This window comes from Pinus tabuliformis, chromosome J (genome assembly GCF_031772625.1).
Source record: "Pinus tabuliformis cultivar Carrire ecotype Pingquan chromosome J, CPIR1, whole genome shotgun sequence".
Classification (NCBI taxonomy): Eukaryota; Viridiplantae; Streptophyta; class Pinopsida; order Pinales; family Pinaceae; genus Pinus; species Pinus tabuliformis.
Genome location: NC_142295.1, coordinates 710848480 through 710873608, shown reverse-complemented (window position 1 = coordinate 710873608; position 25129 = coordinate 710848480). Strand labels below are relative to the sequence as shown.

At 40.4% G+C, this 25129-nt stretch overlaps 1 protein-coding gene across 1 annotated transcript in view; it reads right to left on the bottom strand.

Moving 5' to 3' along the window:
- Window positions 1-2429: 2429 nt before the first annotated feature.
- The window catches only part of LOC149228760 (E3 ubiquitin-protein ligase At1g63170-like), a 44100-nt gene continuing 21400 nt past the window's right edge, over window positions 2430-25129 (bottom strand). Inside the window, exons 3-4 of the mRNA XM_089380851.1 lie at window positions 3804-3942; window positions 2430-3631 (exon numbers count right to left, since the gene is read on the bottom strand). Coding sequence (XP_089236977.1) covers window positions 2430-3631; window positions 3804-3942 — 1341 coding nt within the window. The remainder of the gene's footprint in view (window positions 3632-3803; window positions 3943-25129) is intronic.

The following is a 25129-nucleotide window of genomic DNA, read 5'->3' as shown; positions in this document are numbered from 1 at the left end:
CAGCCTTGAAAAACTTCTTTGAACTCCTGCTACCTTCAGAAATTCAATCTTAAAATTATGGGAGTGAGTAATCTTCAGTCTCCCGGCAGACGCACCAAAATGTTATCACAAAATCGTGTACTGATGGCTGCTACCAGTTAGACTTTATGTAACTACTTCAGACCAGGCTTTAGACTAAGGTTAGCCTCCTTAGTCAGAGAGGGCTCTCTCACAGATTTGTGATAGGAATTATTAACAAGAAAAGATGGCTAACTCTTCAAACATTTTATGAGAACAAGCAGGTTGGAACAACAAAATAACATCTCTTCCATTGGGCTCATGGAGTCAAACACTTCTGCAGTAAACTATAAACCACTCAATCATAGAAGCCAAGGCATATAATGTTTAACACTCAAAACATCTCTCAAAAAGAACCTCAACTCATAAATATACACAGGAAGTCTGAGCACTAGGTGAATTCAGAGTGATTGCATATTTAGTGAGCTATAAAATATATAAAGGATAATGACAAAACCACACATATTCTGAGCATTGAACACATGATGAATCTTGGGAAGAAAAAGTAATCCTTATATTACTGTCAAAAAGTCTTTTTACATAAGCTGATAAAAACTCTGTTTTTTCATAAATCTCCAACCCTCATTACATCAGAGTTTTCACTATATATAGGAAAACAAACTTAACTACTTCGAGTCTCCTCCTCAAGCATGAGGGGAGAGCTCGATGGTCTATCATTAACTAACCTTATCTATTTTTAAACAAACTTATTAAATACAAAAGGTATTGCGTTGTAAATACATAGAGTCCTAATCACATTGAAATTCTAACTCTATCTCCTTGTATGCATGATTCCTCCTTGCAGCTTTGACATCTGGCTTTTTCTTCGTTCAGCTGAGATGGCGTGAGAGGGCATGAGATGGGCAATTAATGTCCCATGCTGGCGTTGAGCACCGAAAGCTTTGATCTGTTCTGTTTTGGCTGAGAGTAACCCTAAATTTTCGGTTCTGGTTCCCCATCACCGAATATGCAGCAGTTGACACCTTAAACCTTTAATAACCCAAGAATATAGGGTATTACCATGCTACTGATATGCTTATTGACATGCTGGGAGTTTCTCTGATGGACAGGTGTGCCAATCCGAAACTTTTCATATGTAGCTCCCTCCAAAACCCTAATCACCAAAAATAAAGTGGCTTTATGACCGAAAACTCCAAACTTGAGTTAAAAGATTTCACCTTTTGTTAAAGGTACACCTGGCATATGTTGATTGGCTGTAGCAGCTTCCTTCGATCTATTTCAAGTCACTGAGGTGTTCCCTTCACAAAATTTTGATTCTGCCATCAAACTGTTATATGCGTTTCAAAAACACATCTACAGCAGTTTCGCAGTTTCGTATCGCGCTACGAAACTGCGAAATTGTTTTAAACAATTTCAAAAACACAGTCTTCATCAATAAATTTGACTGTCTTCAATTAACAAGGAAGAAGAGATGTATGCCAATTATTGGTAATGAAGACAAAATCCTTCCCATAAGGTTCACTAAAGTGTTCACTGTTTGAGAGATTCAGAATCCTTGGAGCTTCAATGGCTGCCTCCATTCAGTGCCATCATTCTGGCTCAAAGCATAGCAAAATATCTCAACATGCTAACGCTTTTCCATTTTCATGTCCTGTCTTGTCCACAGCATTATTAAAAGGATATGTGATAATCTTGACACCTGAACGAAGCACTAAATTATTCATATTGACCTTACGTTCACACTTCTGGTCTTCACTCTGCCCCAACTAGATGTGTTTGTCACTGCAGCATTATAACTAGAGCTATCTGCTTTCCTGAAAGTACTTGTGACCCAAGAGAAACAAAAACTTGCTATTTAAATGGCTCAAACAACCTTGATAAATGCCGCAAAACTTAATTTCTGAAATTTTTGCACAACATCAATAGCACGCACTCCTCAAATATAAAACCTTGGAGAAGTCTGTATAGCAGCTCTACATGGTCATTCTTAATTCACACCATGCAATTATTCATCCCTTTAGTTGCAAGAACTTTTGTAACTATTCTGGTTCACCGATGCAGTTGTTATCTCAACATTTCCCATTGTATGATCTTGTGAAAATATAGATAAAGTTACTCGTTTGCACAGTAGCTCCATATTCTGCAACCTTCAATATTTGGATACTGAACCACTTGCACATTCCAATCATGTCTTTTAACTTCACTGTTTAAGAGCTATGCTTAGTTTTACAAACTTTTAAAGTCTTCCCTAGCTGTAACGATCATGCACCATCAGGTTGCTCTCTTTTATGGCAAAAGATGCATTGTCTACAACTAGGAAACAGCAATATTGAGGGTTATGCTGCTCCTTTCCTCACTATGGTTCATCTATGCAGTGCAGCACCAACTCATGCCTGACTCATACTGGCTCATCACACCAATTGTCCATCTCTTCGTTGTCCTGCTTGTGCAGAAGATTCTGGTGCTACTTCACTGGATTGCCCAATTTCATGTTTGCAAAGAGGACAAGATGCATTTATTTTCAACCATTTATCAACACATTCTACATGGAAGCAGTGTGTGCATGATAACTCCCTTAGCTCATCATTGTCCTGGTATTTGCCCAAGCAAATGGAACAAATCGCATTTTCGCCTGAAATAAGTCTCTCTTTATCAGTTCCAGCTGCTATAAAGCCACCCTCACCTGCGCTTTCTGAGTCAACTTCACTGTCGTCTTTATTTCCATTACTTTCGGTTTTTCTTTTTGCTTTGAACTTGTAAGTTGGCAAAGTATTAATCACTTCAGGTGAAGCTCCTCTTGTCTGACTCTGGTCCTCTCGAAATCCAAGAATATGTATTATACAGGGTAGGCAGCAACATACTGTCGCACACAAAATGAATGGCATGGCATAACCTATACAACTGAATGTGAGAAACACAATACACAACCTGTAAAGATTTGGAGCATCACTTGAGGATGAGTGACCACCAAATATCCACACGTTCCCAGCAACAAACCAAACAGCAAAGAAGCAGTCTAAAGCCAATTTGAACCGTTCTACATATACATTAAACCTGGGATTCCTTCTTGCCATATGCTGACGGCTCCTTGAAGCCTGAGATGTACTTGGGCCTTCTTCCTCTCGTGAATCTTGAGGAACTGACATTGTAGTGTAAGAGGTAGTTTGAGGAGGAGGAGGACTAGAATGGGAAGCAATGGATGAAGATACAGGATCTTGCTCCGGCACATGAATATATCGGTGTGTGTATCGCCAATACAAAAGAGGAAGTGTGGCACGACACCCTGTAGCATAACCCATGACCCAAACAAATAATGGGGCCCGAGGATTCTCATTTCTTGAGAGTGATAAAACAATAATGGAAGCCACTATCTGACTAACTGTTATGGTAAGTTCAATTGAAATCCAAAGTCCTGAATTCAATGGGCTCGCTCGTTGCTGGCGGCCATAGTTTCGTAAGTCAGCAGGTCTGGAAAAGGAGCTGCTTCTCAACAGGAGTTCACTCAGCTCCGGATGCCCCTTTGCTAGCTTTGCAGAGAGTTGACATTGGAACTGTTGATAAGAATCTGGAAGACTGCCAACAACTGCTGCCCGATATTGACCTGCGCCTTCACCTTGTCAATGGCAACCTGTAGGTACCAGTTTGCATGTCATGTTCTCCTCGGAATATTCAATCCCAACCCAGGTTCAAACCGCAGTGAAGAGTCAGTTTGCCAATTACAAAAGCTTCACGCTGGCTTGTCATTTGGGTGTAAGGTACAGGAGTAGTCGAGGTGAATATACTACTTGCCACATGCCGTGCTGTGTCCAGAGCCGATTCTAATAGTTGATTAACACTCAGCACATGTACATTAGCAATATATTCTCCTTTCTCAACCGCTTTAAGAAACCATGATAATGCTTTCGCATGGTCACGGGGAACCCCCTTCAAACCAAAGTAGTAGAATACACCAACTTTATACATTGCCACTGCATTCCCTTTTGGGCCTTTGCATCACTCTGCTCATCATCTAAATTTAGTATATGAACCTTCTACTGAAAACCCGAGCAAATCCCCAATTTCGTAGCGCGCTACGAAATCACTTGAAGCATGCTGCGCTGCGAAACTGTTAAAAGAGGATTCATGCGCTGCAAAAACACCCTGTCCTTAAGTTAGGCTAAAAATTTTTGGCAATAGAATTTTCAGTGATAACACGATGTATGCCATATGTTTCTTGAGCACAAAATTTTGTAAAATCAAACTTATATGATACACCATAGGAGTGCCTAGTCGTATTGGTTGACTACTACACAAGATAGCTCATGCAGTGTCATTCTACCATGAGCACCTTTGATTATGTATACTTAGATCTTGCATGTAGTCTTTCATACGGGCAATGTATGCCATATGTGTCTCAAGCACAAATTTTCCAAAACCAAACTTATATATATATATATATATATATATATATATATATATATATATATATATATATATATATATATATATATATATCAGGGTTTTGGGGTTTTTATTGTATTTTCAATATGATGTGATGTGAACTGAAAACTAATTACACTCGTTGCAAATGTAAATCTAAAACATTATTAGCTAGGATTTATATCAATGTGTTTAGATTTCTAAAAATGTGTTCATATTGTATGAAGTCAAAATGTCTTTCTAGAAGGTGTACTCTTAAAACCATGCATAATATGGTGGGACTCCTAACTAAATAGATATCGGCATGTTGTAGTACTACGAGTTGTGAGTCAAGTCTAACGACTAAATGGCGGATACCATGTGCACTAGCATCCGACAGCAGCTCGACCACTCTGCTATACTCAGTGATGTTTTTGGTGGAGTGACCAATACAAATCCATTGCAGACTCACTAACTCGCCACTTGGAGCAAAGTTAGCCCATGTTGCGGAAGATAAATTCCGAGTACTACGACTAGTAGCATCACCATAATTGATAAAAGTTCCAATAGATACCGACATCTACAAAGCAAACGTAAAAGGGAATAAATAGAAATTGTGTTAAAATATGAAAAGGCACACTACAAATGCACTCAGCACACCTATAGATAGTATGTATACAGTGAAAACTACACTTGAGATCAAGCATAGTATTTTCTTAGGTACTTCACATTTCTAGGTTGCACCAAGGGAACTCCATCAAGATCTACTAACTCGTAGGCCCCTTTTGCAAGGATTCACTTGACAATGTATGGACCTAACCACATGGGTTAAAACTTTCTTGCAGCTAACTTATCAGACTCCTAGTCCTATAACAAGACAAAGTCTCCTTCCAAGAAGACATGAGGCTTGACACTCTTGTCATACTACGCCTTTATGCATCTTTTATGAGCATCATTAGTTAGAGCAACATCGCATCGGGTTTCATCTAAACAAGTCAAATGTAAAAGCTCCTCCTCTACGAAAGTGGCAGGAATAAGTTCAATAGCTAGTTTCAATTATGGAATTTCACATTCAATTGAGAGGATAGCTTCCAAACCATACACCAACTGAAAGGGTATGAATCCGGTAGTCATCCTGAGTAAGGTTCGGTATGCCCACAAAGCAACATAAATAAGAAAATTCTAGTCTGATTTGTTTACCCCTACCATGCATTGAAGCATAATTTTAAGAAATTCATTGATGGCCTCAACTTGTGAATTAGCCCGAGGATAGTAGGGAGTGAAATTTTCATGGGAAATTCCCATCGTAGTAGTTAGTTCAGTCATCATATGGTTCCGGAAATGTTTTTCATGATCTGTAACTATTTTTTGTGAAACACCAAATCACGCGATGATGTGGTTGAAAAATAATTATGCATTTGTTTCGTCGGTGTTGTTAAATGTAGGCATCGCCTCATCCCACTTATAAAGTAGTCAACAACGACAATAATATAAACATGCCCCTTGCTTGAGTGAGGGTTACATGTCATGAAGTCAATACCCCATTTCACAAAGGGACCAACAATGATAACGGGATGCAACAGAGCGAGTGGAGCACAGGCCTTACGATCATATATCTAGCACGCCATGACACTTCTAGACAGCGAGGATGCAGACTCAAAAGATGGTAGGTAGAAGTAACCAACACATAAAATTTTATGGGTGGTACAATAACCAGATAAATGTCCACCACATGCCCCCAAGTGGCATTCATTTAATACTTTCTCGACCTCCTCAAGTGTGAGGCACCTTCATAAGATCATATCAATACCACGACGATAAAGGGTGTCGCCAATAATAATGTAATTTCGGGCTTGGTAATGAATACATCGTTGCTCTAAGCGAGAGGTATTAGACCAGAAAGTCTAGGTCTAGAGATAAATCAGGAAATCTCCATACCACAAGTCATATGATGAGAACAGAAACAATGACTCATTGGGAATAAAATATTCATATGTATATTCTGAATCAGGGGAAGGGAGATCGCACAATAGTTCCATGAAAACTCAAGATTTCTTCGACTTCGATTTGATGAACTCCAGATTGAATTCTTGTAAGATGACAATCCATTTCGAGTAATTTCCCCCTAGTAATTGACATGACAAAATGTATGTCATAGGGTTGCAATCTAAAACTACCATAGTTTTTTGAAGCAATATGTAATGGTGAAATTTTTGGATGGCTTGAACGAACGCCAAAGCCAACTTTTCTACGTGGGAATATTGAATTCCGATGTCATTAATATTTCGACTTAGATAGTAAATGGAGTGTTTTTTAATCCATTAATCATCTTCTTGGACCAATACCATTGCTATAATAGAAATGGCAGTAGCAAGATGCAAGAATTAAACACGCGATAGTCACGAGGGTATAGAAGAGATGCCCTAACTAGCACATATTTCAGGGCCCCAAATGCTTTCTGAGCTACGTCATCCCAATGGAAGGGAACCCATTTTTTTAGCAAGAGAGTGAATCCTTTGGTCAATTCAGCATAGTTAGGGATGAATCTTCGTAGGAAGTTAGCTTTCCCTTGAATTTGTTGAATCTAAACTAGTGAAGAAGGTGCAGGAAAATCGACAATTTCCTGTACTTTCAATGGATCGATATAAATTCCTTGTTTTGATATAATGAAACATAAGATGCAGCTAGAACTGACACAAAACGCACATTTTTATGGGTTAATTCGAATCTTATGATGTCTACAACGAAGGAAAATAGCCCGAAGATGCATTGAGTGATCAGTCCGATGTTTTGAGTGAGGAGGGAGGTCATCCAAATATGGTTAAATGATGTGTTTAATATCATGAAAATCATAATTCATGGCAGGTTGAAACGTGGCCCCATCATTCTTTAAACTGAACGGGAGTTTCCTATAGGTGAAAGTTCCTAGGGGACAAATAAAATCAGTTTTAGGTTGGTCCACCGAGAAAATATTGATTTGATTATAGCCCGAAAATCCATCCATGAATAAATAAATTTCGCAGTCAGCACGGTCATCAACAATCTAGTCAATAAATGGGGTGGGATAATTTTCCTTCGAACATGCACGATTCACAACCCGATAATCGACACACACTCGAATGGTGCCCTGTTTCTTCATGACAGGGACTACATTCAACACCCAATCAGTTAAAGGAATGGATTATATGAAACCAACTCAAAGAAGCTTTTCAATTTCATCCTTAATACTAGTAGCCTACTTAATATGGACCGGATGGAAGCATTGTCGGACTTTTTTGGCATCTAGATATGTCTTAATTTATGTACAACTATCTTTGGTTCAATACCTGGCATGTCCTCGTGGGTTCTGGGCAAAGAAATCTTGGAACTCACGAAAAAGGGCTCAATAAGTCTCGATCTCAGATGGAGAATAAGATTCTCCAATTTGTAGATTTTCAACAACACCTAGCTTGATGGAAATTCCAAGAGGTATTATTTCTTCAATATTCGAAAGATTCTTTTTCGAAATGACCTCATGAATAGACATAGAATTCATAAAAAGTTCGACAGAATTGGGCGAGTATATGTCATTGAGACTATCCTCAATGGAATCAGGTAAGGAGGAACGATGGTGATGTTCATCGCATGGCAAATCGTCTGACATTATTACTTCCATGATGATTTTGTTTGTATGGAATATATGCGAGAAAGGATCAGAAGATGTACCATAGTCCAGCGATCTGTCTACCCAATTAAGTGAATTAAAAGAAGAAGTCGCACAATCCGAATAAATGGCTTCCTAATATAGCTCAATGGGGCTTAGCGGCATTTAGTCGCCAAAACATTGCATGTCAGTTTTGTCTGGTAGAATCCATTGATTGACCAGGATAGTAGAAGATGATATCGTGTTGGTATAGGCTACTAAAGATGAGTTGTCAGGAAGGAGAGGATAAGGGAGTGAAAATGTCCCCATAAGCGAAAAATCCTTCAACAATCCAACTTTGACATGTTGATATGACTATATGGATTCCCCCACAAGAGGGACACATTTGGTAAATGTGAATTGGAGGCGGAAAAGGTAAGCTGGTATATGGCCACAATCTCACTTTTATGAGGAAAGGTGATCATACAGAAGTAAGTCGAGACGAAAGCAGCCATGTCATAAACCCACGTACGTCCTAATTTGTCAATAAATTTGACTTCTGTGGACACATTTTTTCTCCTTAATCCAACTTGCATGGAGTTCAAAATCCCACAACGTTTGTATGTTCTCTCGTCCAAGGATTTTAATGTAGTAGGTGACTGACATAGTTGAGGAGAACCAATCACCCTCCAACAAGACATGGACATAATGCAAGTCAAGTCTTCCACATCCATGATGGAATGATGAATATTTTTACCATGGATGATGACTTGGATTATAAAATCTAACTGAGCTTTAAGCCGAGGGGTATAGTTTTCATGAGATAAAACAACAAGACTGGAATCCGATGGATCCACACATCCGATAGCCAGAAGTAAAGCCCTCTTTTGGGCGAGGAAGTTTTGAAACACCTCAAGAGTCGAAATAGTTGATGGGGACTGAGCTAAGTCTTCAACTACGTTATAATTTTGAGCAGCTCTTACATGAGGGTTGAAAGTTTACTTGTGAATAACACCCTTTGGAGGTTTAATAGTCACTTTAGCAGGGATCAATAGTAGAGTGGGATCTAACGAGGATTTTTCCAGAATGGTAGGTTGATAAGTAGCCTAACCATTCGGTAGATTCATGTTACTGTAATCCTTTTTCCGAGTAGCTACCAAAACATCAAATCTCGGCTTTGAAGAGGAAAGTATCAAAACCGTGTTAGAGAAAGATGGGTCCCAAGCAACCATATGAGTCTCTTGATTAGGAAACGGGTTAGTCAACACTGCAGGAGAAGTGGAGGAATTAATAAATTGATTCACTTCAGTGTGGTAAGGAAAATCACGTGTAAAGTGTTCCTCGTTGCAAATCAATCAAGGATATCGAGGCTTTTGATTCTCATCAGAAGACTAATTTGTTTGTTTATCCTGCAAAGAGGGATATTTCTTCTTCTTACCTTTTCCTTTCTTCTTTCTTCTAGGTTTCTATTGATACTTTCCTTTATCAGATGAAACGAGATTTATCTTAGAAGCAGTAAATGCAGGAGGGTGGGATTGAGATTTTTGAGCATGTCCGGGTGGAGCAATACTAGATGGTTTACTCACCCCGTCTGCATGCTGGTAGAACCAATAATTCCATCAATAGCATGGGATTATTTACCATGCATAAGAGGAGGAACAATATTTGAAGGTATCAAAGCGTTTGGTATCTTATCATAAATCATGCTCAAAATTTTGTGTCTCAACCATAGTGGTGGACATAGGCTGGCAAGCGATATCATTGTATCAATTCCATTCATGGGCAATAATTCCCATGTAGATTGTCACGTGAAATTCAAGGGTAAGTCAAAAGAACCAAGTAAAGGAGTTTGTTCAGAATGTGGAGGAGGGTGAAGAGGATGGGTTGGATAAAGAAAAAGTCCCTCCAAATGGGTATAAGGACGAGGCTCTAATTATGGGATATCCTCGATACTCACAAATCTAGAGGGAAGTGAATCACTATCGGGGCCAAGATATATAGCAAGCGGATCTGTCTGAGACAACGAAAGAGAGGATGGAATACCTAAAGCAACAGGTAAAGATGATTGAGGCTCCTTAAGTTCAATGGCCTTAGGAAATAAAGTTTCTGACTCAGGAAGGTCAGATTGTATAACCTCAGGGAACAAATTCTCGGTAATTCAGTATCAGTTGTGTCAGTTTCATTGACAAGAGTAGATGTAACCTTGGGTTCGGTACTTAAGGGGATAGATCATTATGTTCGATCAGATTTAGGAGGAGGACCAAAAGTGGCTCCCGAAGTTCCTGATTTGGTAGTCTGCATGTTCTTATGCTTCTGATGATGGCCAGGAGTAGCCTCTGGAGGGAGTGGAGGCTTATTTTGCATTCTACATGAATGACAGATTGGGTGATATTGTTGTTCCACGTTGGATAGTAAATTTTATCAACACAAAAAGAAATAAATCAAAGAGAGGATAATCTAGGCATAAAGGATTACCAAGCAACTGTGAACTGCAATATACACCTTGGCGAACCTATGACTTAACATACGGAAGCCAATCTCCCCAAATGTTGTGTTCGGTGTATCACAGTTTACAAGGAAGTAGACTTGGTTACCTATGGATGGATAGAAACCTATTGGTGACCCCAAAAATATACACAACGGTACGTGGGAGTGCAGTCTGTAGTAATGTTATCTAATGTGTAACCGTTTGATAATAGCATTCCCATATACTTTACGTGAGTGGAGTTTCACCAATATACCCGAAGGTACATTGAGTACAATCTTATACACTCACATACGTGGAACGAGATTTCACCCCCAGGATGCAATGCTGGAAAACAATGACGGCTCCTACGTTTAACGACATTTGAACACACCTCTAGCCTATACCTCTTTGTGTTTGTGTTAATGTTACAAAAACTCCTTAGGTTGATTTAGTCAATTCTAAGTTCATTTTGAATTAACTTTTAGTTTTATGGCTCACCACAAATTCACCTGAATTCCATAAAATGCAAATCTAGCATGAGGAAATGGAATCTTTCTCTTCAATGAAAATCTAGCTAAGGATGGGAAGAGACAAATAATATGCGGCATAGAAAATGCAACAAACAAGATGCTCAATTCAAATCCCTTTTCATGCAATTTTTCCTAAATCAATATGAATGCAAAACCTTAAATGGCAATGCAATATTTTTTATTTTCACCACACTTAATTTTCGAAAATGGGGAAAAATAATATGTAAAGTCTAATCACTCATTCAAATGCACTTTTCAGAATGAGGACTAGAACAACAATTCATCCAAGCGATCAATGATCAAATGAAACAAGTTTGCAAGCGACCTAATGATAAGAACAAAGAAAAATTGAAATCAATTATTACCAAAGGCAATCAAACACAAATGCAAACCAAATGGAGGCTTCAAATAGACCACAAGACACTCAAGACTTAGGGAAGGTCAGCTAGAAGTAGGCTAATCAAATCAACACTGAGCAAACAAGGCAAATTTTTCACAAAAACAAGGATCAACATAGGTGCAAAAGAGGCATCAGTGCTTTGCAACCCAAGAACATAGAGAGCCTAGGTGGGATGAAACGCAGGCATAGGGAAGTCCCAGGTGAGTTGAAATTATCTTTCAATAGACCATAGGGTGCATTGATCCTAGGAAAGAGGATTGCAACACAAAAATTGCACACAAGACTCAATGCAATCACTTCCAAGGTTTGTTCTTGCCTGGTTAAAGAAGTAAAGATCAATGATAGATCTAAATCAAATGCAATGGACAAAGAAACCACCAAGGTAATACATCGATCCCCAGTATGATCGCCAATTTGTTATGCATGATTTATGACTCCAGATAGAAATGTCTCCCCTAGGTTTGGTGGCTAACCAAGAACAACAGAATGACAAAAGACCTAATGTTTTCCTTAAAGTAAGTAGATGAGGGAAAGAAGCATAATTGGAATATGTCGTATGTTTCACTCCTTCTTTGGCTTGAGTTCTCCAATCCTAGCTCCAATTGCCAAAATTTGAACCTGCACAACCATACAACACAAGCCAAGAAACTATGAGATCTATGTAGCATCATCTATCCACTTTATTTGAAATATCAACATGGTATTGAAATACATGAAATAACGACATCACATATACGAAAACAAAAGAACTCTTTGTATTGATATAAATGGAGTGAGTTACAACCATAAATAGGTGTCGATCTTCTAGAAGAGATCCACCAAATTGTTGACTTGTCCTACCTTTTTCACAAAGTGTACCTCCAATCACACTAAATGCATGAAAGGATAACTCTCACAACAAAAAAATAAGGGTAGAATCACTCTACAATATCCAACCCTTTTTGTATGGAAGCTTGCACATATATAGAGGAGTGGGGTAAGTTGGGAGTTCTTGTCCTTTTACCAATCTTGGAATTGAGATCCACTCTTGATGGGAGGATGAGTTCTAAGGAAAAGGGTGGAAACTAAAAGGTAGGATAGTATAGAATTCAAAATTTTTATCTGAGGTAAATGGTTATAATAGATCCTAGAGGCTACTGGAAATGGAGGCTTCAAGAGAAACATGTAGGTGAACATTGTCCAGCAAGAGGCCAGGGTGTCTTGGTCCTAAAACTGGCTCAGATGATGTAGTTTAGGGAAGAAATTGTGAGGAATGAGAGATTCATGCATAAGGATTTGTACAATGATGATGTAAACGGGGAATAGGATGTGAATGATCCCATTAGTAGTTTTATTGATCAAATGAGACAAAATATCCTATAACAAATACATAACCTGAGAGTACCATCCTTCTTCAAAAAAAAAAAATTGGTGCACCCCAAGGTGATACACTTGGCCTGATGTGACCCTTCCCAAGCATTTCTATAAGTTTCAACTTCAGTTCAACTAATTCCAGGGTGCTCATCTTGTATAGTGCCTTAGATGTTGGTGTTGCTCCCGGCATCAACTCAATAGAAAAGTCCACTTCCCTATTAGGCGATAACTCTGAATTCTTTGCTGAAAAACACATCCTGAAACTACTACAAAATTGGATATCTTTTCAAGACTTCAGCATCCTCAACATCCTTCCCTTTGTCACTAGAAATATGAACTGCAAACAATACACATCCTTTACTACTATTGTGCTTTTCCTGCATAGTTGTAACCTTTCTCACTGATGTAGGCTTATTCTTACACTATAAGATTCTCGTCTCCCCATCATCATCCAAGCACTCAATAGACTTATCATAACAATCTATCTTAGTCTTGTGAAGGTACAACCAATCATGGCCCAAAATCAAGTTGTATGATCCCAATGGAATCACATTCAGATGTGTTGACATAGGCATACCCTTCAACTCAAATGCATAAGATATTAGCCAATGGTGAAATATCTTCTTGGTCCCTAGAGTCAATTGCACCAACTGAGATTTTGCATCCACTTTTTTATTCAAGTCACACTTATCCACTAGGTCAGGACTAACGTAACTATAATTAGATCTAGGTTCAATCAAAATAGAAACAACTTGATCACAAAGGTTACCTTCCATATCAATAATAGATGTCTGATGATCAACCTGTCTACTATCCAATGTTGCATAAATCCAAGGAATAATCTGTCCAACATCCCCAACTTTATGTGCCTTCTAAGCACTATAAATATGCAGTCTTCCACCCTGATGTTGTGGAAAATATCTCTTACAGTGATCCTTGCCACGAATCCAACGCTGTAAAGGATTCTTTCCATCACCCTTGTTCTGATCCTAAGACTTAAATCTCTATCCTATGTCAGATGCATTGAACTTCTTGTGCGGTGCTGCATTTCCCTTGTCATTTATATCCTGGGTTTTTCCTCTCTTCTTGACCCACTTTCCCTTATTCTTATCATTACTCTTCCAATCCAGCTTATATTCAGTCTTGCCCTTCAAGTGCTCATAACAATGCTTCAACTTTTTGATGGATTCCTCCAACAATCTAGGATCATCAAACTCAATCATGTCTTTGAATGACACAGGCAACCCACTAATGAATTTATGAATCTTTACTTTCTCCTCCTTAAGATAATGCACATATCTCATTAACTCCAGGAATCTGCTAGTATACTCCTCATTGGTCATAGATCCCATCTTCAACTCATAAAATTCCTTTTCCCTATCATCATAGTATCTTTGAGATAGATACTTCTTCCAAAAAAGTCTCTCGAACTCACTCCAAGTTAGCTCCTCTTCTCAAATTCCTATACATTCTTTAAAACTTCCCATGAAAATTCTTCTTTCCCTTTAAGACTAAAAGTAGATATCCTAGATTTCATATTCTTTGAATAATTGTGTAATCTAAAACCCTTATTCATCCTAAGCAACCAAGCTTTTGCATCTTGTGACTTCTTCAGTTCTCCATCAAATGTAGGAGGATTTGCATTTTTGAACTCATTTGGGAAGCACTACTTCTCACTCCTCCTATACGGATAGTGACAATGATGATGATGTTGTCTCTTTGAACAAGAACTAGAATAAAACCCATGGTCATTAACCCTCCTGTCAGGTGTATCCAAGAACATACCATCTCTGAATGTATCATCCCTATCAAAATTTTATCATGATTGAGACCTACTTCCATATGCCCCATTGGTCCTTTCCTCATGTCCATGACTGATCCTAAGTGGTCCATGTATTTGCAAATATTATATATTCTGAAGGATGACTACATTAAATTATGCTTGTTTTTCCTATACCATAGCAAGTCTTTCCTATGACTGAATGATCCTGTCATTATCTACCTTACAACTCCTTATCTTAGCCTTTAAACTTCTCAATGTAGTTTCTATGTCACGGGAGTACTCATCACCATGCTACTCATCTTATTTGTAGGGAGAATCACATGAACTGTAGTCCACCATTTTGCTGCTTATCTTAGATCTTCTAATTCCTACAAGCATACTATGTCAGATATGTAGGTTTTAACCCCGTACAGAAATTACCTACATATGAATTCTAAAACACAAAAAATAAACAATGCGAGAGCATAACACATAAAACACATATACATAGAGATTTCCCCTGGATCCCAAACCAGGACTACCAGCTTGATTTTTCATTATGTTCCTTTCAATGTTATAATACATATTTTTACATCCCGAAGCATCCAATACCATGGACCGAAAACCATCGCGTCCAAAAAAACATGTGCAAAAATCATGCACAAAACCATAGGTGGGTCCGCCCAACCTAACATAGGGTCCAAAACCAAAATTTTCTGGGGCGCTGCCTCGGACCCCATAAAGTGGGGTTATGGGTATGCCTCAAACCCCCTGTAACACCCTAACCCACCCCCCCCCCGCGCGACACAATCTGCGCAACAAAGGGGGGCTTTGCCCCCCCTCTAACCCCTCGATTAACTATGTGGGCTAGTCGTGGAAAGAATATAACACAACCCAACAAGATAACCAAATATAAACATAATCAACATACCTTAGTGAAGTTCAAGGGAGGCTATCTCATATACAAAATCAATTTAGATTAATACAAAATATGTGTATATATATAATAAAATCAATGTGCCAATCATACCAACATCAACACCATCAACATCTACATGATGACACTACTTCAACAATGAGTATCACAATGCATGCATAATGAACACATATACAATTGACATGCATGCATGACAAACACATTTCACCCATCGAGTCCAAATGTTAAACGTGAGAGCTCTGATACCAATCTATAACCACCTCACCCCATATTTACCCACTTTAACCTGCTCACTATGGTAAACATGAAGATGAGAGTTACTATGCGAGACTCAATTTCGAAGACGTGCTTATGGAAAATTGGGTACATATGTCTAGAACTGACTACAACCACCCAGTGACATGATCACATTGTTATGAGCCCAAATTTACCCAACATTATTTTGTTTCAGTTTCATTTCTTAAATTTAACATAACTTTCTAGTTTTGACAGTTTTCTAGTGTTCCAAACTTCCTAGGCCATTTTGAGGGCCTAAACGAGATTTTCAAGGAAAACGGAGAGACTGAAAAAGTGCATGTAGAAATTCCTTGTAGATTCAAATTGCTTACGTAATATGCTAAAACAAAAGACTTGAATCTACTCTACTCATCAGCAGAAACAATTTAATGATCAAGAAATCACAACATAAAAATGAGACCATATTCAATCAGATATGCTCATAGATCTATCTAAGGGGAAAGCTGCTCAAAACCCCTTCCTATTTGTATTGCATTGATCAGAAAATAGAGAAGAAATACAATGCTTTCTCAAGCCCAAGAAACCTATGCACTAGTATAATCTATCTCACTGCTACCTAGACAAGCTTCGGTCAATACTTAACCAAATACAAGCATGCCCAAGTCCCTATTTGCTTTCGTTGTTCCTCAAGGAATTAGACCCCTATTAATTAAGGAAATCACCATCCAGAACTGTCCAATCCCTGTAGGTCCCTTCTCTGACTGCATGCACCACCTATACAATATGGAATTGTCTAAAACTAATAGTACAATGCCCTTGAACTTCAATATCAATAGGGTAAATTAATTTATTTGCATGCACTAGCTAACTTAGGTTGATTTATTAATTAACTATTTCATCACAAGTGAACACACCCCACTACTATACCCTTTACTAGTTCCTCCAAACATTGGAACCTAATAATAATACCCCTAGATCCTACTGAAGGATTGCGCTATACAAAACCAGTCCGCAACTATCAGAGTGATGATGATTTGGACTGCATCTAAAAGATAACAACACGAGACCAAGACTGCGTGAATCCCACCATGGATGGGCAGATTACGTGGGAGCACAAGAGTTCTTGCACTTTGAATTCCAACAAAGAAGTAGAACACTGGCAGAATCAGTTACACGAGATAGCTACACTGAATTGCAATATGATGACCCAGTCGTTGCACTGTGTATGGTCAGAAGAAAGAAATCTGCCTACTTATGATGGTCTAAATGAGGTAGATAGCTTCTTGGATGCATTTGAAAGGGAGGTGCCGTAAAAGCAACACTTCCAGGCCTTGGACTGGGTGCTGCGCGCTACGCCCGCAAGATGGTGGGGTACGCACAAAGGAAGCTTTGATGATTGGCACAAATGCAGGAGAATGATGCGAATACGATTTGGGAAGCCTAAGACAGAACTGACAGATAAGTATGATGGCAGAATGATCTGCACACATGGATGCAGGCCTATGACGAAAAGCCCCAACCTAAGCAGAAGCACATGTACTCCACGCTAAAGTACTTGGTCAATAAGCCTGTGTTGGGGGGTCGAATTTATAGATGGCTCCTATTGTTCCAAGAATATGATTTTGAAGTTGTTGTGAAGCCTAGACGATTGAACATGGGAACAGATCACATGTCGTGCATCGAGACAAGGGAGGAACTTACTAGTTTAGAGAAAGGATTACCTGACGCGCAGCGCTTTGCTGTGTGCATCGCGGATGGAAATTTTGAGGATATAATACACTTTCTAACAACTGGATATGAACCAGAAGGATACTCTGTCGAGCAGAAGAAGGAATTAGTGGTGCGCGCGGCATACTTCTTTGTCATTGCTGGGCATCTATACAAGATGGGGAATGATGAAATACTATGAAGGTATGTGCCTGAATTTGAACAAAGTATCATCATTCCAAATGCTCATGGGGGCATCGTGGGAGGACATTATGCAGGAAGAGAAACCGCGCAGAAGATTCTACGCGCAGGGTTGTGGTGGCCAACCCTTCATCAAGATTCAAAATCATATTGCAAGGCATGTGATGTATGTCAAAGAATAGGTAGGCCATCGCGGACGAATGAAATGCCTTTGAATCCACAAATGGCATTGCAACCTTTCAAAAAGTGGGCAATAGATTTTGTAGGACCCATTGAACCTCAACGAAAGACATACGTGAGGTATATTATCACTGCGACGGAGTATTTGACTCGTTGGGTAGAAGCGTAGCTGGTGAAGGATTGCATGGTCATGACTGTCGCGGAGTTTCTATTTGAACATGTACTGACGTGATTTTGATGTCCGAAGATCTTGATGAGCGATCGTAGTACACATTTCCTGAATGAGACTATCATGGCACTAACGGAGGAATTTCAGGTGTATCACCAGAAGAGCACACCTTATCACCCAAAGGCTAACGGGACAGTGGAGGCGTTCAACAAAGCGCTTGAAAATGGGCTGACCGAGGTATGCAATGTGTAGCGAAGTGATTGGGATCTACGCATACCTGTAGTGTTATGGGCTTATTGGACAACATGCAAGAAATTGATGGGACATACACCTTTTAGGCTTGTCTATGGAGTGGAAGTTGTAATGCCTATGGAATACATTGTGCCTAGTTTGTGCATAGTAGCGCTGACAGGTATGACAGATCGCAGAGCCTTGGAAGAGAGGCTTGCGTAGTAGGAGGAACTGGAAGAAGAGATATTTCTAGTTGGATTTCACTAGCAGGTCCAAAAGCAACATGAAAAGGCATGGCATGACGAATACATCAAGTTGCACACATTCAAGGTAAACGATCTAGTTTTTTTGTATGATAGTAAGTTTGATAAATTCCACAGAAAGTACAGGATGCACTGATTAGGGCCGTATATTATTAAGGATATTACTGATGGAGGCTCAGTATAGCTGGTCAAGTTAAATGGAGAACCCTTCCCAGGAAAGGTGAATGGCAGTCGCTTGAAGCCATACACCAGCAATCCGGCGATGTGACTGTATGAAAGTGGCACAATATTATCGCTTCAGGCAGCTGAAAGGAGGCGGAGGACTATAAACTACACTGCCCGGGAGCTGCGTGATGTCAAGACTACACGCAGTAGTGAAGTGTCACAGGGTCCACGATAGCGCAAAGACAGCTACGCTAGTGTGCAGGTCTGCCAGAAAGTGACCGTTAAATTCACTATACATGATTTGATGGTTGGTTTGAGGCAAAATGGAGCGAGCAGTAGGAATTTAAGGCGAACTTTATGGGTTATATTCTGGGAAATTTGTCGCCAATCTAGCATTAATGGGCCGAATATGGGGAGAACGGTCGAATTCAAATACAAAAGGCCCTATAAATTACAAGTGGTTGTCCAGCAAAAAACACTTGGCATTCTGATAACTGAGTTGTTGCGCTATCAAGTGTTTATGTACCTTTCGAACTTTGATGCTTTGAGAGCAAGTTCAGTGTTTGAAACATTTCCAAAGGAGACGCAGGACCTTCTAACTAGATTGATGTCAACACCCACGAAAGCCACGTAGGAAATTGCGGAAGTAGAAGCTCCAGAGAGCGTCGGAGTGATAGTTGAGGTTCCTAAATCACCTCGCACATCGAGACCTAAGAAGGATAAGTAGGCCATGATCCCGGTGTGCGTCTCACCCAGAAATATACAGAGGACCAAGCTCACCTTGCAGGAAAAGGGGAAGGCCATTAACCTGGAGGCAGAGGAAGAGGAGTAATTTGAAGAAATCCCGGTGGAAGAGGAGGATGTAGAGATGGAAGTTGAAACCCAGGGTGCGAACCCTATTACCCGATTACCTGAATATGTGCCTCCATGCAAGGGTGAAGCCAAGGTGCTGAAGGATATAGATGAGAGCAAGATCTCTATGCAAACTCCACTCCTCCCAGACGATATTATCTTTGAGGGACCACACTTGGGGAGGGTTCTTGTGTTGAAATTTGAAGATTGGGACCTTGTAGACCACGAGAAGTTCCCGCATTTAGTGATTGATAAGCTAATGTGCCAGAAGATCGATGTGATGGCTAGAATGATTGAATTGGAGCTGCGCAAATTTCTAAGAGGTGTCAAGAAAGAAGGGTTGCTAAACCTTCTCTGGGTACAACATTACCACCGTGCCCCAGTGATCGTCTTCATCATAAAGCAGTTGCTCTGCTTAGTGCATGATGGATGCTTGTGGCTGGAGGAACCTATCCCCATCATACACCATCTGATTCACCGACTACCTTACTTAGGAGAGGGACCAACAAACATTTCAGAGGGAAAAGGTGGCGAATTGGCCCTCACGGAAGCGATGAAAAAGAAGTTCAAACTGGAGAAGAAGAAGTAAGGGTATGCCATCTCCAGCATTAACAACCCTGCAATCAAGGTCGTGACACAGATATTGGCAGGGAAGGTGATGCAGAAGTGCCACGCGGATGAGGTGCCCATGCCAGTGGTTGCACTAGCGGCCCAATGCGCAAAAGGAGTCTAGTTCAACTGGCCGAACTATCTATGCGGCGAGTTCCTTGCGAACTGCCGTGAGGCACATGAGTAGGGAAAAACGTTTCACTATGCATGGGTCTTATTTTTTATTCTACTGGTGGCATGGGAGTTGCTCGAAGATAGCCAGTTCGCTTCATTCGCGCCAGACCTTCCAGAGGCAGCAAAGTATGTTTCATTGTGGGTGACCAAGGACACACAACAGATCAGAGAAAGCAAGATATTTTAGGTGCTAATGGAGATGAATATCCAGATGGGGATCTTTTAGGGCCTAAATCTACCTCAGGCTGAGAAAGGCAGGATCTAGGGTAACATCAAACCATGCTTAACCTAGTAGCTAGCCCAACCAGGTCGATAGGGGGCTCTCTCCTTGTCAATCTCAGAAAAGATTTCCATTGAAGCTTGAGATGACTGATGTAATGACTGATTTTAGGCTAGGTATTTGTACAGAGGTGTTTGATTGAAGTCAAGATGGGTTTGTTGGCTCAATTGTGAAAGGCAGATTTGGGTCCGGGGAATGGACACAGTTTTTCAAAGATCTCTATGGGGCGAGGTAGGCAAATGGTTTAGAACTTAAAATTGAGTGATATGGAGAGATTTTAGACTGGTGAGGAGTTGAAGAGGGCATGAAAGACTTAGGGATCCTCTTCAACAGCTGAAAACATAGATAACTAAACAAAACCCTAGGTAGAGCACTGCAATTTCAATGTATTCTACCTTTATCCTTGTTTAATTTAGTTAAGATGAAGCAAAGAGAGAAGATAGCATACATAAAACACATGTAAACTGACAATTACAGAAGGAAACACAATACCAAATCAAGATGCCACAAGAATCCCATAAAGTGTTGCAAACCCTGGTCAATTCCTTTGCCAAACTGTTGAAAATGAATGTACAATAATGCTCAAAGCATTCACAAGAGTCAAACCTTATGCCAAATTCCAACCCCCACATTATTAAATTCATAAAATATATACATTTTCTCATCCTTTTACTAATGGAATTGAGCTCAACCATTTTCTTCAAAATAGAATCAGTTGTATTAAACTTGGACCGAATTTCTAAAAATAGGTGTTGAAGATGAACTCGCATCTCATAAACCATAGCACCTGTTAAAAAAATGAAAGAGGTTTTTGTAGATAAGGTCATTTTGGAGAAAAACCTATCTCAAATTTTGGAAATTCATTTCCAGTTGCTCGTAATATGTGCCACAAAATCATATCTAAAACAGAAAATCATTAAAAAATTAAATCTGTGAAAATGAGCTGTAAAGATCTAGTCACATATCCCAATTCATGACACCTGTGAATAAAATGAAAGAGTTTTTTGTTATATGGCTCGTTATTAACAAAAACCTCCTTGGGTTTTTCAAAATTACTTTTCATCTGTTGTAAAATGGCACCGCACTAAAATGACTAAAACAATAAAAAATATGAAAAATTTGCTTTGTTTTAATGTAGGTTCCAAATATCACTATATATCTCCCACCTAGTAGCACCTGTGCATAAATTGAAGGAGGTTTTTGTTATTTGGTATGTGATGAAGAAAAATTTCTATCACTTTTGAAAAATTCCTTACCATTATTTCAGAAACTGATTTTGTACTAAACTTGTCATTCTGTGCAGCAACTGACCTCAAAACATGCATAACCAAGAATCACTCATTTATTTCGATCATATCTTCTAGTCAGGGAGCTGGTTACGGGAATGTGATATACCGTTGGAAATATTTTTCCAAGATTCTTATGATGGACACACTTCTGACATGTTTTGTATTGAACATCATGTGCAAAACATCTAACAAAACTAGACATAGTAAGAGCTCATGTTGTTCCCCGGTGACAGGCTACGAAGACTGGAACTAACAGGATCAATCGCAAGCCACAGTTATCGCCCACAGTCTACAATAGTTTTCAGATTTTTGCAGAGTTCAAAGTAGACTTCCACCATGTCTTCATCAGGGTGCGGAAGGACCCTACGAAGACATGGCATGATTTACCATACTTGGCGACTGATGATGTAATATCCGCAGTCCTTGAGTCTTGGCTGCCAGAGTGGTGAGCTCCAGCTGGCTCCGTGGTGGAAATAGACAAGTCCACCATGCAGCATAAGAAGGAGGAGACAAAGCTTCGAATGGCGCAGCTGGCAGAAAAGTGCAAGAAAGAAGAAGCAGTGGCTAAGGCCCAGGCAGCGCATGACACTGTGAAGTTGGCCAAACAATAGCAGAAAACAGGGGAAGAAGAGCGTGAAGGAACAAAGTCACCTTCGCCTGAACTAGAGACAAACACAAAAAAAGGTGGCGTGGACCTGCAGACAACATCCACCCAACTCAATTTCCTGCGACCATGAGAGCAGACAGTGCCGGAAAATAAAACAAATGCATCAAATACGTCTTTCGATCCAATCACCCTCACTGAGGGAGATTTGCATGATATCGGCGAAATAATGAGGCATGTCACCACGAAGGCCCTCCAACAGTTTGAGGAACAAAAATAGTTGGTGTTGGGGGCTCTTCAGATAGAGTTGCAAGAGTTGCAGGTTCGCACTCCACAGGTTGGTGCAGTGTCCACCAGCCTTGCAGTCAACACTTCAGCTGCTGAGGAAATGTTGCGCACATTGGTGACCAATACGATAGTGCTACTAGATGGGACACATACTACAGAGAAGGAAGCTGACAGACCTATGGTGAGCAGTTTGAAAGGGGTAGGGTTGAACATGAATGTGCTCCCTCGGGAGACACTCTACCTCTTATAGGATCGAGTCACCGCAGAACTCAGGGCCAGGGAGAGTTGCGCTCTATAGGTAATGAGCGAGCAGCGCATCAACATTGAGAAATTGCGCCTACAGTGCAACGAGGCAGTGGAGCAGAACAAACAGATAATGCAGGTTGTGGAGGAATTCTGCCGAATGGTCCCGGAGTTGGACATTCAGGCAGAAGAACTATGGATGCGCGCGTCCATAAGTTAGCCACTCGGGTGTGTGACGCAAGAGTATAGATGGCCAGGGTTTAGCTAGAGTTGAACCTTCAGATAGTAGAATTGCAGTTGAGGCCTAGCCCTTCAACTCTGCCGGAGGTCATAGAATAGTGCACCATCGCGGTTACGATAGTGATCGCAGTGATTGACAGTGCAGTGGCAGATTGCATACAGCTCTTCGAAAAATCATTCGAGGTCCTAACCACCCTGCAGGAGACCCAAATGTAGAGCACCTAGAAACAGAGACGCACGAGCTACAGTAGAGGTATGACAAGGTAAAAGGAACCGCGCAGATGATTTCCCTTACACAAAGGCTTGTATGGATGCAGCAAGCAAAGGCACTCAAGGAACAGGTGGATGTCACTCGGCACAAAGAAGCGGTCTTGAAAGTGTGCCTACAGCCATTGATCGATGAGTCTTATACAATTACAGCCTCTAGTGAAGCAAATATTGCACAACTGCAAGCAACTCAATAGAGAATTCAGGGCAGCAATTCAGCAGTAGCAGTCACCGACTAGCGCGTGGAAGAAGTCCAGCAGGCGGTCGCTCAGTGCGCTGCCGAAGTTGCAGGGATCCAAACAGAGCTGGGAGGTCTTCGCGCTAAGATCTCCGCACGTGCAGTGTGACTCAAGGGTGAGTCACAATGTTATTTTTGGGGGCCTGTTGGGCATAGGATCCCCTAAGGGCAATTTTGGGGCTAAGAGCCCATGTCTTGGTCCAATTTTGTAATTCCAATGTAAAGACTCCGCATTTTGTGGGCGTGGAGCGGGTAGTTGTTAAAGAGTCATAGGGTTGTCCGCCCTTATTTTGATAATGTAATATCAGCTGTAGAAGATCTACCCATGGTTCATGGACCATGGGATTGTATAAATAGAGCTAAGCTCTAAGTAGTTAGAAGAATAATCAAGCATGGATTAAGATCGAACATGTATGAGAGATAGCTTTGAAGTAGAAGTCTAGTTTTGGGTCGTAGCGTAGGTAGAGGCTCTGCAGCTGAGTGTGCAGAGGCCTAGAAGTCTGTAGCTGAGTGTGCAGAGGCCTAGAAGTCTGCAGCTGAGTGTGCAGAGGCCTAGAAGTCTGCAGCTGAGTGCACGGGCCCCTGCAGCTGAGTGCGCAGGGCGAGTCGAGTCTGTAATCATCTAGAAGTATTAATAAAGAGAAGTTTTCTATAATTCTTGCGCATTTATTTCCTGTTTATGCCTCTGTTATATTGGGTATGAATTTCACTTCTAATGCTTATAGGATGCACAAATGTTGTAGGATGTGCGAATATGTATAAATGTATTGGTTAAGTGAACGCGAGTAAGAACATCTATTTACGCGAAGCTAAATAAGGTCTGTTAATAAGATAACTAATATACTTAGCCTAGTTTGGGAGATATCACAGATTGCTACCCTAGCAACGCGAAAGGACTTCAGCCCCTGGTTAGGGCTATGGGAAAGCCAATTGTAACACTTCGCAAAGGTACTGAAGGGTGAAACAGAGAACGAAAAAAACTGCGTGAAGGCAGGTATAGTTGGAATAAACCGACATCACAACCATCTCAAGGGTGTAGAAACTTGGTTCCAACATCCCCCCATAATGCTTCGGGTGAGACTTTAGTTCGTGCTCTGCGAGATGATGCTGAAAAGGCCAGTAGTGTAGGTATTTGTTTAGATAACTAACGTTGAACCTGGGTCAGGCCCCCTCAAGCCAACATGCACCCTTGGGAAGTCCTATATAAATTTGTTGCATGGTCTTCAAAGCTCCATGGTGCAAGTGACCCAATATCCTATGCCACAACTCACCAATGTCTCGGGTCTGCACCTTCTCTGCTTTTGCAGTCAAAGCAACACAATCTTATACATGCAACTTGTAGAGGTTATTCACCCGAACCATGATTCTCTTCACTTTTCCTAAGGCTATGTGACGAAGGAAATCC